General features: G+C 36.9%; 1 protein-coding gene across 2 annotated transcripts in view; it reads right to left on the bottom strand.

Moving 5' to 3' along the window:
- The window catches only part of ARL15 (ADP ribosylation factor like GTPase 15), a 230,536-nt gene that overhangs the window by 126,175 nt on the left and 91,540 nt on the right, over positions 1-12,821 (bottom strand). For both annotated transcript variants that reach the window (XM_052777363.1, XM_052777364.1), the window contains one exon: positions 5,476-5,684. In XM_052777363.1, coding sequence (XP_052633323.1) covers positions 5,476-5,684 — 209 coding nt within the window. The remainder of the gene's footprint in view (positions 1-5,475; positions 5,685-12,821) is intronic.

The raw sequence follows: 12,821 nt of genomic DNA, 5'->3' as shown, positions 1-12,821 counted from the left end.
ATAGGTGAACTAATTTGAGAGGCTTGACCAGGGTGAGGATGGGACAGAATGCAGAGAGCACTTCCATTTTCACTCTTTGTTTCAGGCTAAGTTTTTGTAGTAACTGCTGCTGGAGGCATTATCTCCTCAAAACTGTTAGCTGAGATACTGCATACTCTCTAAACCTAAACCTCCTCAAGTGTCACTGTTCAACACGGTTTTTCAGATTGTTAGTAATGACGTCTCTAACTGGTACATTGAAAAGGTTTCCAAAAAGAAACCATTTTCCCCTAACTAGCAGAAACTACAAAAGGCATCAACTATGGCAAAACAGTACGAAGACGCCAAAATAAAAAGAAGTAATTACATCCTGGAATTAAGCCTGTCATATGCAGCCAATTCAGACCGTAAAGCAGCAGCAGGCCCAGAAATCACAGCTCCTAGAGCACTCCAGCTCCCTGGCACCAGTAAGAGCCTCCCAAGATGCTGACAAACCTGGACATTCTCCTGCAATGGTTACTTAGCTTTAAGACACTTAAGGCATTGAAAAGACATTGTTTATCTACAAAAACATTTCCAGACATAAACAACTGAGAAGAAACTGGCAGAGTAACAGATATTAGCCCTCGCATCCCTAAGGTGGCTTTTTTCACAAGGAAGTCACCCTCCACTTTTCTGCTAGCAGAAAACCAAATTAAACACTGTGCACGATTCAAAACCCACATGCCTTAAAATATTCTCAAATAGACAAATACATCACAATCTATGTAAACATGGGATCAACCTTTCACACTTGCTTTTGAAAGTATTGTTTGTAATTCAAAGATATTTTTAATCTTGATCTATCAAAGAAAAAAGGAAAATAGGAAGGACTTTCCTCTGGAGTTTCACACACCCATCAGTACCGCAACTTTTAAGAAAAATCTTGTATGCAAGAGAAAAAAAAGCACTTGTGATTGGCGCACTACATAACCTTTTCACATTTTTTTTCCCCTCACAACAATATTTAAAAAGATAGTATAATCTTAGAATAGAATGAAAGACTTTTGATTCACTGTCTACTAGTAAGTCTATATTAAAAAGTTCTAGCATTTTTTAAAATGGGTATTTAGAACATATCTTCAATGATTTCCTCTGACACTAGTGGTCAGCAATTTACCTATGTGAAGGAAATGTATTAATTGCCTGCACTTTTGGATAACTAAAAGAAAACCCACCAAAAGGTTATAGTCTATGAATGTCTTCACATATATGATCTTAGAATAAATAGTTCATTTGGAAGGGACCTACACTATTCATCTAGTCCAACTGCAATCTTGAAAACAGCATTAAATATAAAAAACAAAGAAACTCCTCAAAACCAACACACTGCCAAACTTGTAGCTGCTTCACCACTGAACTGGCAAAGCTTCATGGTTTGACTAGGTTTCTCCTTTGGCCAGTCCTACATGGCTTCCAGAAGGCCTCAACAGATTCAGACAAGCGTTCGCTCAGCATAGCCTGTTCCTAAAATACAGTGGCTATGGACAACTTCCAACACATCCTATCTGTGACTCCTCAATATTGCTCTGACCTGGGAGGAAAGCAACTCTCAGTTTGCATACTGGTTCAAATCACAGGCATCCACTGCAATATCCTGCTTTCAATATTATTATACAAAGTAGCATACAGTCCAAAATAAAAATCAACAAGTTGGTACTCGTACTAATGCTGCTGTTCCCTTGCAAAGCAATTTACAGTGCTTTTATCACCATAAAACTCCTGTAATATCTTAAGCCTGCAACAGAAATCTGACTAACGAAAACCAGTTGTTACAATCAAAAGCACTCTTGTGATGGAAAACCAAAAGCACACTCCCATCAGCAAGATACTTAATAAAAAAAATATATAATTAGGTACACTGTTTTAGAATTGTACCCTGTGTTTTGGAAACAGTGGCCAAACTGATACGCCACCATCTTCCCATCTGCTGAGTAACTGAATTTATTTTTTACTTGCAACTATTTTTATTTACTAATTCAGGAGGTTTCCAAAATGGAAGTCAGAACTGACTTATGTATGATTCATTCTTCATTATTGCAATTTTAATCTAAAACAAGGTTATTTTGCAGCATACCTATTGACTCAAACACGATTGTCTGAGTTTTACAGTCTGGTTAATACATACAGTCTTTACTTCAGCATGGGTCTCTTGAAATCACTTAGCAGCTATTTGAAAACACTTAAATATGTGCTACTGCCACAGGAACAACAGAACAACTTAGAAATATCTTTGACATGGGAAGGTGGAATAAACACCATAGAAGCTGACATAAGAGAAATACGAGGCACAATATTTAAAATTACTTCTTCATTCATAGTTTCTAGAATGAAATGAAATGTCAGATTTACCTCCCTGATTTCGTTTTAAAATCAAAAAACCTAGGCAACAGCCAACCAGCAACTGAACACAGGAAAAAAGGATTACATTTAATGATTAGTATTTCAAATTAGCTTCTCCTGCAATTTTTCCTGATCACTTCACATGCCTGCAAAATGAATTAGGTTAAATTACATTTCATAAATTAAACAAGTTATTCGGATATTCTTACAAACAGCCATTATAATTTTGAATTGAACTATTCATGACATTGCTTAATACTTACAGCATGCAGCTTCTACAATATCATTTCTACCTAAGCAATGCACAGACAAAAACACATTAAAATAAAATATAAAATTTTGAAAAACTGAAAACTGAAGCAACTGTACTTCCCAACGATAAATATGACTAACATCTGTTGCAGAAACTGCTTGGCACTTGTACAGTTTTGTGAAGGATTTTTGTTGTAGATAAATATTTTTCTACAATTCCTATTACGCACCACTCAACTCAGACATTTTTTTAATTATACTACAAGGAGTCCTTTCATATCCATTAAAGAAAGGCAATTTGTTGCCTAAAAGAATGCATACATACTTCTAAATTTCAACTGTGATTCATCTGTCTTCTGACACATAAAAAAGCAAGGAAATACCTATAATTAATGGACTTAGTTCTGCAAAAATGGCTAATAAAACTCTCAATGCTCAACACATTATTTTTGTTAAATCCTGAAATATGCTCTTTTTGAAATAAGGAATGGTCTTATGATTCAGCATTTTACTTTCACTTCTCATCTCAACAATGAGGACAACAGCACAGCAAAGCCTTTAGGAAAGCAAGAAATTGTCATTTTAACACTAGCAAAATTGACTGAACAAGGCTCCCACTTCACAGACACAGCAAACACAGGACATCATTTTTTCAGGGAAAAAAGTAACAACTCTGTGACATCCTCCTTCATTTTTTTTGTAATTTTGTTTTCCACTATTCTTAAGTAAAGACTTTCAAAGACATACACTGAGGTCTTGATGCAGGGGATTTCTTCTGAAAATATGCATAAGCTGTGCGCATTTAACAATATTCTTGTATTCAGCATTTCACACAGACTCGAAGTAGCAATCAAGACTTGTTTGCTATGATAATACATGGAAAGATTTTTCTTTTTTTAAAGCAGAAACATATCTAAAAGCTATTGTAAGCATATAAAGATCTACTTCTCTACTGAGATATCAAGCAATTGGTAATGACGGATGAGGAGAAAGTGAGGGTACTGCCAATAAACGAGAAGAAATGCTAACTCTAAATACACAAAAGATTCAGTTCAGACCCAAAAGTCTATCCACATGGGCTCAACTGCAGAATGGAGAGTTACATGTATAATTTGCTGTAAAGCAAACTAACTGGCATTGTATTCACTATTCTTACGAAACTGGCAAGGAACATTTCCTAAATTATATTTATAATCAAAATCCTCAATTAACTTTAAACCAAATTTGGCTGTTTTAAAAAGGAAAAAAGTAGTAAAATAAAAAATACTTAAATCATGTGGAAAAAGCATTTCCATTGATGGAAACTGTAATCTCTACTGCTCTATGAAAAAAGTAAAAATCAAGACACCTTCAGTATATTTGGATGAATAAAATGAAACCAGTTGTGTCTCAGGATACTGTAATTTTTTAAGTGGAAGGTTTAGGAATACATGCGTTGCTTTTACATTGCACAATAAACTACAAGAGATTAATAAACTGATACATAAAAATCCATATTACATTTCCTTTAAATATTCATTACTTCTTCCTAAATCTGTTTTTAGATGAACAAGACCTAGAACTTGTAGATTCTACCCCTGCATCATTTCAGTTTGCCTTTTTAAGTAACTTGATATATTAAATCCAAATTCCTTTTTATTTTTTCTTTTTGCTAAGCACGGGTTTCTTGGAGGAAAGGACCAACAATTTAATAAAACATTTTACAGTGTAGCTTACACAGTTCTCACTTAATCTCTTCCTCTCATATTTAAAGTATCATTGTACTCCAGTCACATTTACACTTCTTAACATATAATAAGCTTAACTTTTTATCCTCTATTTCTTTTGGCTAAGAAAGGAGGCATAAATAGCAATAAAGCAGTACAAAAAGTACATGCAACTATACTGTACAAATAGTTATCCTACAGATCATTTGCACTGAATTGAATTGGCATTCTTCAGAAAGATCATATTTTAGACAAAGAAGTGCATCTAAGAAAGCAACAAGTTTAAATACAAAGCAGCAACACAGTATAAGGTGCTGAAAGTTTTCACTCTGCTGTAATAAAAAACACCACTCACAGAACAAACAGGACATTTCACATACAATCTTTAATAGGAAGAGTCTTTTAAATGACATTTATGAACAGAATGACACAACCAAATTTTAACTTCTTCCTACAGAAGACTAGGTAGATTCTCATGAAGAATCAGTAACTTTCAGCATTTCCTCAAAGGTATGTGACATGATAGCAATGTAAGAAAGACAAATTTTTCAGAAACTTCAGAGCAAAAGGTACACCAACTAGAACAATTATGTAATTTACTATGTGGTAGCTACAAATTAGACAAAGACATTATTCCTTAAAAGAAGAAAATCAGAACAAATTAAGGACTTCAGAACAGTAATTGCAACTCTGCCCTCACATCAGTACACAGCAGTTCAGAAAAAAAGCTTTTACATAAAAGACAACCTATGGCTGCAATCTATTGCTTTAAGCAGTTGCAAAGAATGGAGTAATGGGGTAGTGCAAGATTAAAACCAATAGCAAATAAAACCCAAGCTAAACAAAAAATTACTGTCCCAGCAGCTTTTGATAAGAGTAGTTTAAAAACGCCTTTTCTCCCTTAAGCAAAATATGGTGAAAGCAGGAGAACTGCTTGTATCCAAGTATTACTTGTTTGTTTTCCAGAACAACTAAGCCTGTATAGAGTGCATTGGACTGAGTTCTTAGGGGCTGGGACTGTTCTTGGTCTACCTACTTACAGTGAAGAGTAATTGAGGGCAGTCCTTAACTAGGATGTCAGGGTAATAAGTAATACTGGGTCAGTGGTGTGCAAATAGTAAATACAAACAGGCAAGATGCTGCCACATTAACATACCTCTTGTACGGAGCGAGCTGCTGGCTTGTCTTGATGATTGGCCAATATTAAAAACGGCAAAGTACATAACTGTGGGTGCTGGAGAGCAGAATGCAGTTCATTCCTAGCAGTTTCTAGATCATCTTCAGAGGAGGCACTGTCTAATACAAATATTACCCCTTGGGATCCTTGGTAGTAACGACTCCAGTATTTCCTGATATTGTCAGCCCCTTTCAAGACAATAATAAGAACTAATTAAAACAAGAATAATTAAACAGATTTAACACTTGTATCTGAAAATAACCCTTCTACTTAGAACAATCAAAGCAATGGACTAAATTTTGTCTCCTAAATAATCATCATTGAAAGAAGGTTTCTGCTTCATTAATGAGTACTGGCAGAACTACCATGCTTCCAGTGCATGGAATCACTGGAATCTAATCTAATCTATACCTTCTCTAATGAAGTATCTTGGTACTAATACCTAAACCTTTGCCCATTCTTTTTAACTTAGCCCTGCAGCTCCTTGCTGTAACCTGTAGTTTCTGTCATGGCAGTTGCTCATTTCTGAACATGATAAGGTCTTTCAGTTCATCTCCAAACCATCAGGCAAACACTTCACAATTGGGGAAAAAAGGTGTCAGGAAAGCCTATTAAAGTAATTAGAAATTTAATGATGACAATGGTGATACAATAGTGAGTTGAACAGTGAATGAGGAGATATGGTGACACATGAAAAGGCATTCATTTCAACTATTTTTGCTCTGTCAACCACGCTAAGGATTCTGGAAGAGCCCAACAGTAGACACGAGTGACTGTACAGGCTTATGCACCACGGTAATTTTTAGGACACAGTTCAGCAGCACTCAGCCATCTCAACAGAAGCCAAGCAATGAGGTTATCTACAGAAAACTTTTGTCTCCCCTGGAGAGCAGCATACGTTGTAACACTGAGGTAGGAAAAAAACCAACCACTGTATTTGACAGCTGTCAAACTATCTAAACTATGATTTGGATATGGGCTATTCTTTGTACATCTGAATCTGGCACTACACTCATGGGGACTAACGCTAAAAAGTAAACAGCAGCAATACTCAAGTAGAAAACTTGACATGTCTGCAAGACAGTGATTTACAGAAATGTGCTGAAGGTATCCTTTACAGACACTTTTCTTACTTTGAAATAGAGAGAAGTGAACTTTAATGTAGACCCAGATACCAAGTGCTGATAAGAATAGAGCTCCATTTTTTTAGTGAAACAAAACTACACAAAAATTCTGAGCAACATGTAGGCACAAAGTGAGAATTTAATGCAACATAATTACTATAACATTGATATGATACTTAAAATATTCAATTCATTTATACATTGTGCAATAGAAAAGACAGTCACTAAACAAAGGTGAAGAAATAAGTATCTAAAAAGGAATTTACACCATATACTTTAGGCATCCAACTCAAGAGTATTCAAATCTCGCCCCATGGAGTTACTGTCTTCTCTGTACTGTCCACACTGGAACCTTAAGCACTCCGTTTCTGTATACTGCACCTAGCACAATTTAGGTGGCTAATGAACGTTGTGAACACACACTTTTTCCTACAAAGAATACTGAAGTCATACCTGAACAGTTTTTTTCTGCAAGAGATCTAAAGAGTTGATTAAAGGTACATGGTCATGGGATTTAGTCAAGACCTTGCTTAATTTCTCTATTTATTTAACCAGACTCATAAGTAACAATGCACAAATATGACAGGTGGTTCATTTATTTTACCATCAACTTCTGAAGATGAACAATACTTATACAGAAGAGGGATTGCATTGAAAGCTAATTCTATGTTTTTCTACCACCAGAATATCTACCAACTGTACTTGTAAAGAATTTCATAGCATCTGTTAGAAGTCCCAGTCTTTCCAAACAGCTGTGTGTGTCAGAACCAAGTAGAGCAAGTTGCCAGAGGGACACTATTTACATAGCCACATACAGCAGTATCGCAGGCATCTAAAGTATCACATTACTTTAAAAACTGGTAGAGAATCATTTTGAATGAACTGAAAGGCCAACACCATGATCAGTTCTTTGAAGGTCTTTTTTTTTCCCTAGCAACATAACATCTGCCTTTCTTATGCTAAGCTTCAGCCAGCTAGTTTTTAATCACGTGTTGCTGCCTGACCCTAAGACTTATCTTTGTAACCATACTATTTCTAAAGAGAAAAATTGTGTGGTGAAATACAGAACATTTGACCTCTCCTATCCAGGCACATGGAAGAAAGCAGCTCATGAATCCCTGCATGGGACACTGGAGCCAGAAAAGCAGTATACTGATTTGTTGATCTTACAGTACTGTCTTTTTGGTTCAGGTTCTTTAGCTGCTCAGCTTTGTTTCTCTACATCAACTGTCCCAAAAGAAACACCACCAAAGCGCAACAGGCCTTTTCTCTCCAGCCCTGGCCTGTCACCATGGCGTAGCTATAAGAACCAACTAGTAATGTTCAGCAAAACTTGGTATTTCCTTCAGGATCTTCCATTAGAATAATGACCTGCTCTGAACTCGCTTACACTTCAATTCTGAGGAAATCATAGCCTGAGGTTTAAGAATAAAAAAATTTGCACTAAGCAGACAAGAAAAAAGACTGAGAAAGTCTGTACCTTGGGATGCCATTTTAGCTCTATTTTCTGGCAAACGCACTTGAAAAATAATTCTTGGCATCAATAAGCTATCAGCAACTGGAAATCATAATTTCTACAAGACAAATAAGCTTATATTCTTTTGCCTTAACTCTTCATATTCAGGGAGCATAACCTGCTCTCAACTTCTTTCTCCAGAGCATTAGGTAGTACATTGTGGGGTCACCCTGGGCAGGAAACACTGGCTTGCAAATAGTGATCCAGCCATTGCACCTTACAGCATGACAAATTCAGTCTTACAGAGCAAGCAGTTGTTTTTAAAGGTGCAGTTTAGCACAGACTATCCTATGAATTAATCTTTTCATCTATTCCAAAGGTTTCTAAGACAGGCAAATTCAAAGACTGAGTTCTTTGGCAATCCAGAATGTAATGTGCATCCATTAAACACCCTCAGGCTCTCAGAGACTGCTGAGATAAAACCAGAAACTTAACTGGCACCCAAAATGTCCTATCAAACAATAATAACACACAAGATAAGCATTTAGGTTTGTCAGCCTAATATCATGTGTTTCTCTAAGAGCTTTGCAGGCATGTGGCTGTTACTTCAACCACTTCATGCCTAAACTAAGATTAAAAAAAAAAAAAAAAAGAAAGAAAGAAAAAGAAAGAAGTAACTCAGGTAAAAATCTCCAAAACATCAGAAAGACATAACAACAATTCACATTAGACCTAGGCAACATGCTATGTGAAAGGTTCACTAAAAGGTAACATTCAGTGTAGTATTTTCCTCAGACGCAGGCAAGAGCCAGGACTCATACCTAGGCATATGATCTATTTCCCTCAGCAATTAACCCACAGGAGTGGGTTGAGTCCTGTGATGTGACTAAAACATCCCATTTACAAATTTGGGTGGTGGGGGACCACACTACAAGACAATCACACTACTTACTAGAAAAGAAAAGATTGTACTCTGTCAAACACAGGCTTGAATTACTTTATAAAAGGAAAAAAACCCCAACCTGTCCTTACAGAGAAACAACAGGGTGCTGTAATTAAAAATCCCAATCATTCAGCATTACTACAGGGCTAGTTTATTCAACTAACTGTTCAAAATTTCAGAAAGTTTTAATTTGTAATTTTTTAAATGTCAAAGAAATAATTTTTTTCTGATTATCAGCCAACAGTATAGTGTGTCCACATTAACACTGTTTATGATTTGCATCAGTGCCAACAGTACCCTCCCAAATGCCCCTCAGAACTGGGGGCAAGAGTTTGAAAGTTACATGCAGTTTAATACACATCTAAAACAGGCTGCACAGTTACGCACTCCTGTAAATATTACACAAAATGAAGACCTGCAAATCCTCCTTTCAACTATGAATACTTCTGTTTACATCTTCATTCACAGCAGCTTGAGGCTACCTTCAATTTCCTCCTTTTCAGTACTTTCAGGAGAACAGAACATAGCATTACAGAAAAAATTCACTGAAAGGAATTTCAAGGTGTCAAATTTGTTACTTGTCAAACCTGCAGCAAGTCTCCATTGAGAGCACAATGAATGTCACGCAGCCCTTGCTTCAGGATAGTCTAGCCTGCACATGAAAGCTCTTGTTCACCTCAAAATACATCACAGCGCTGGAGAAGTTATAGTCTCAAATCCAGGGAAGAACTTTTTTTCCTTCCCACCAAAACCAGTTAACCTAGGCCATGAAAGAATGTAGCCTGCCAGTTTTTCTACCACTTCAAATATAACATCCACTCACCTGAAATAAAGACACCTACTTATTTTGAAAGTTTTATAGTTGATTAAAAATAACATGGATAATTCCTCTACTGGTATTAAACAGACAACTTCTAATTAGCAAAAAGGTGAAAAGATGCCAAGAAATATGTCAACCATGCCACAAAATCTTTTTGCATGAAAGACTGCCCCATGAGTGGGGCAGTCAGAAGGCAGAAAAGGGAAAAAGAAATCTCTTGTCCGTTCTTGCAAAATCTTTAAATACACCCTACCCTCCTGCCCCAAGAAAACTTTATGAAAAGAATTTTGAAATAACTGTTTCTAAATCTACATAGGGTTTATAACTTCATTTCCCACCATTTCCTCACAAGGAGAACCGACATGTTTTCTTAGGTAATCAGGAAAATGTCTAAAATCTTAGAAATCTTAACACATTTTTAAGAGATGTGGCTGCTCCTTATCTATCTTGAGCACACTCTCTATTTAGGTCTCCGAGTACTCCCTATTTAGGTCTCCCAGTACTCCCTTTGAATAAATACAGCATATAGATTTTCTGTTGTTGTTTTTTTAACACTAGTTATTTTTCAACCTGTTAGCTCCTTTTTATTACAAATAAAGTTATAAATCCTAAGATACCCACTTTGTATGTACATGCAATTTGTCCACAGACAGACATCCACACACAAATACAGAAGTTTCCCACAGGCATAATGTCAGTCACCCTCCAATGGCTATTTTGTATTGCTACTGCGTAGCGCTAAGCAGCAATACAGATGCTAAACCAAAAACCTTCCTCAAGACTCAAAAGTCCCAGGACTTTTGCTGCCTAGGGTTTAAGACCAAGTGATCATAGCCTCCTTTCCCTAGCCTTTCAGGCAGTGCACTCCTGCAATCATACACAAAGCATGGCAGCAGGAAATTGGCAGGTTTTTTTCCTGAAAGAGAACATTTTGAGATTGTTAGATCAGCTATATTCACTGCAGCAATTCAACAACAATCTGAACAAACAGCATAACAGAAAAAAAACCCCAAAAATGTTGAGGAATAAATCTTCTGCCTTTATATTCAATATATACAAAAATCAGAAATACACATAAGTTTATTGCACTTATTCTTGTTTTTCTTATCAAACTGAAGTTTATGGAAACCATCTCTGTCAGATCTTGTCTGCTTTCCAGTCTTCCCCAGTGAGATTAATCTGGAAGTCAAGACTTCAGTATTTTCCCTATTAGCTAACTTGAGTGCTGCCTCCAACATTGAATCTCCACCTACTCTGATATTTGAAACTGTTACAAAAATATTTAGGTTGCAAGCACTTGGAAATTTTAAAAACACCATATTTACACTTGCCTGCAGAAAGTCAGTTTGATCTACTTAGGTGTGTGTATCTTACTACCATCTTAAAATAAAACACGCAATTTGAAACAAAAATCTCCTGTTCTCATCAGGAACAGACAGGCCATTTTAAAAGTTCATTTAAAAAAAATCTTACAGATTATTTCAAAAGGAAGATAAGGAAATACGTGCCCTGCAATATAGAATCATAGAATCATAGAATCATTTCGGTTGGAAAAGACCTTCAAGATCATCAAGTCCAACCATTAACCATGCCCCCTAAACCATGCCCTGGAGTACCCTGTCCACTCGCTTTTTGAATACCTCCAGGGATGGTGACTCAACCACTTCCCTGGGCAGCCCATTCCAATGTTTGACAACCCTCTCAGCAAAAAAATTTTTCCTAATATCTAACCTAAATCTCCCTTGCCTCAACTTGAGGCCATTTCCTCTTCTCCTATCTCCAGAAACCTGACAGAAGAGACCAACACCCACCTCACTACAACCCCCTTTCAGGTAGTTGTAGAGAGCAATAAGGTCTCCCCTCAGCCTCCTCTTTTCTAGACTGAACAACCCCAGATCCCTCAGCCGCTCCTCATAAGACTTGTGCTCTCTAACATTTCTCAAAGAGTCTGCAGCAGGTGGCACACCATGCTAAACTGGACTTCATGTATGACAGCCATTCTCAAAATCACCCCTGCCTTTTTCTTTTTTTTAAATTTTTTAAAGGCACAAACACACAGTAAGTCCTCTAGGGCCAGCAAAGAAAGGTTGGCAACAAGAAAATCATCTGCCAGTTCCCTGTCTACCCATTACCCCATCTCTGCCCTTCTTCTGCCTCTGCTGGAGGACTCAGTAACAGCCAGGATCTCAGAACCAGTGGCACAACTCCCCAAGCTGATAACTGCTGCCAGCACCCAGCAAGGCTCATACCCACCCTCCTCTGAGCTGCAGTCACCCCTTTGGTAACAGTGCAAGTAATCTCAAATAAACCTCAAAATGCATCTTACTCTATGGCACTTAAGACTAGTAGGCATATAAAGAAAGCAGCAAGTCTACCACACCTGTGTATTTCTGTCTGTTTAGCCCTTCTGCTGACAGGTTCACAAAAGTTTGAATCCACTTTAGCCTTTGAAAGGATCAAGGCCTTTTCTGTCTAGAATCAAAAATAAAAACTTTTTTTTTGTTTGGGGGGGAGTTCATAAAATGTAGTTATCATTTCTGATGCTAACCTAGGCTGCTACAGTCTGACCTTTGATTCAGCCTGAAGAAAATGGAGTTGCAAGTCCAACAGGAGACAAGAGACTTTCTAGCAAACCACAGGTTCTACTTTTCTCTCCACAAAACATCCCATCAACAAAAATAACAAGGCCCCCACCCCACAAAAAATTTCCACTAGGAAATTTTGCATTTTCCTTATCATATCATATTGTACACAGCTTTGATACGCATTGCTTGCACGGCTCCTACTTATTTTGAGTAAGATAGGCAGTGGGTTGTCTATTCACACCATAAAAATCTAATTGTAGAGAAAGAACAGTATTTCCAAAGAACAGTGGAAAGATCGCTATGCTGATTCCTTATCGGAGGTTCCTCAGGACTCGTGTTAATGAGATCCATAAGCAGGTCTAAATGATCTCTCTTATCTACGAAATGAGAAAACTAT

This window comes from Harpia harpyja, chromosome Z (genome assembly GCF_026419915.1).
Source record: "Harpia harpyja isolate bHarHar1 chromosome Z, bHarHar1 primary haplotype, whole genome shotgun sequence".
Lineage (NCBI taxonomy): Eukaryota > Metazoa > Chordata > Aves > Accipitriformes > Accipitridae > Harpia > Harpia harpyja.
The sequence above is the reverse complement of the archived record's forward strand: the minus strand, read 5'-3'. Positions and strand labels throughout refer to the sequence as shown.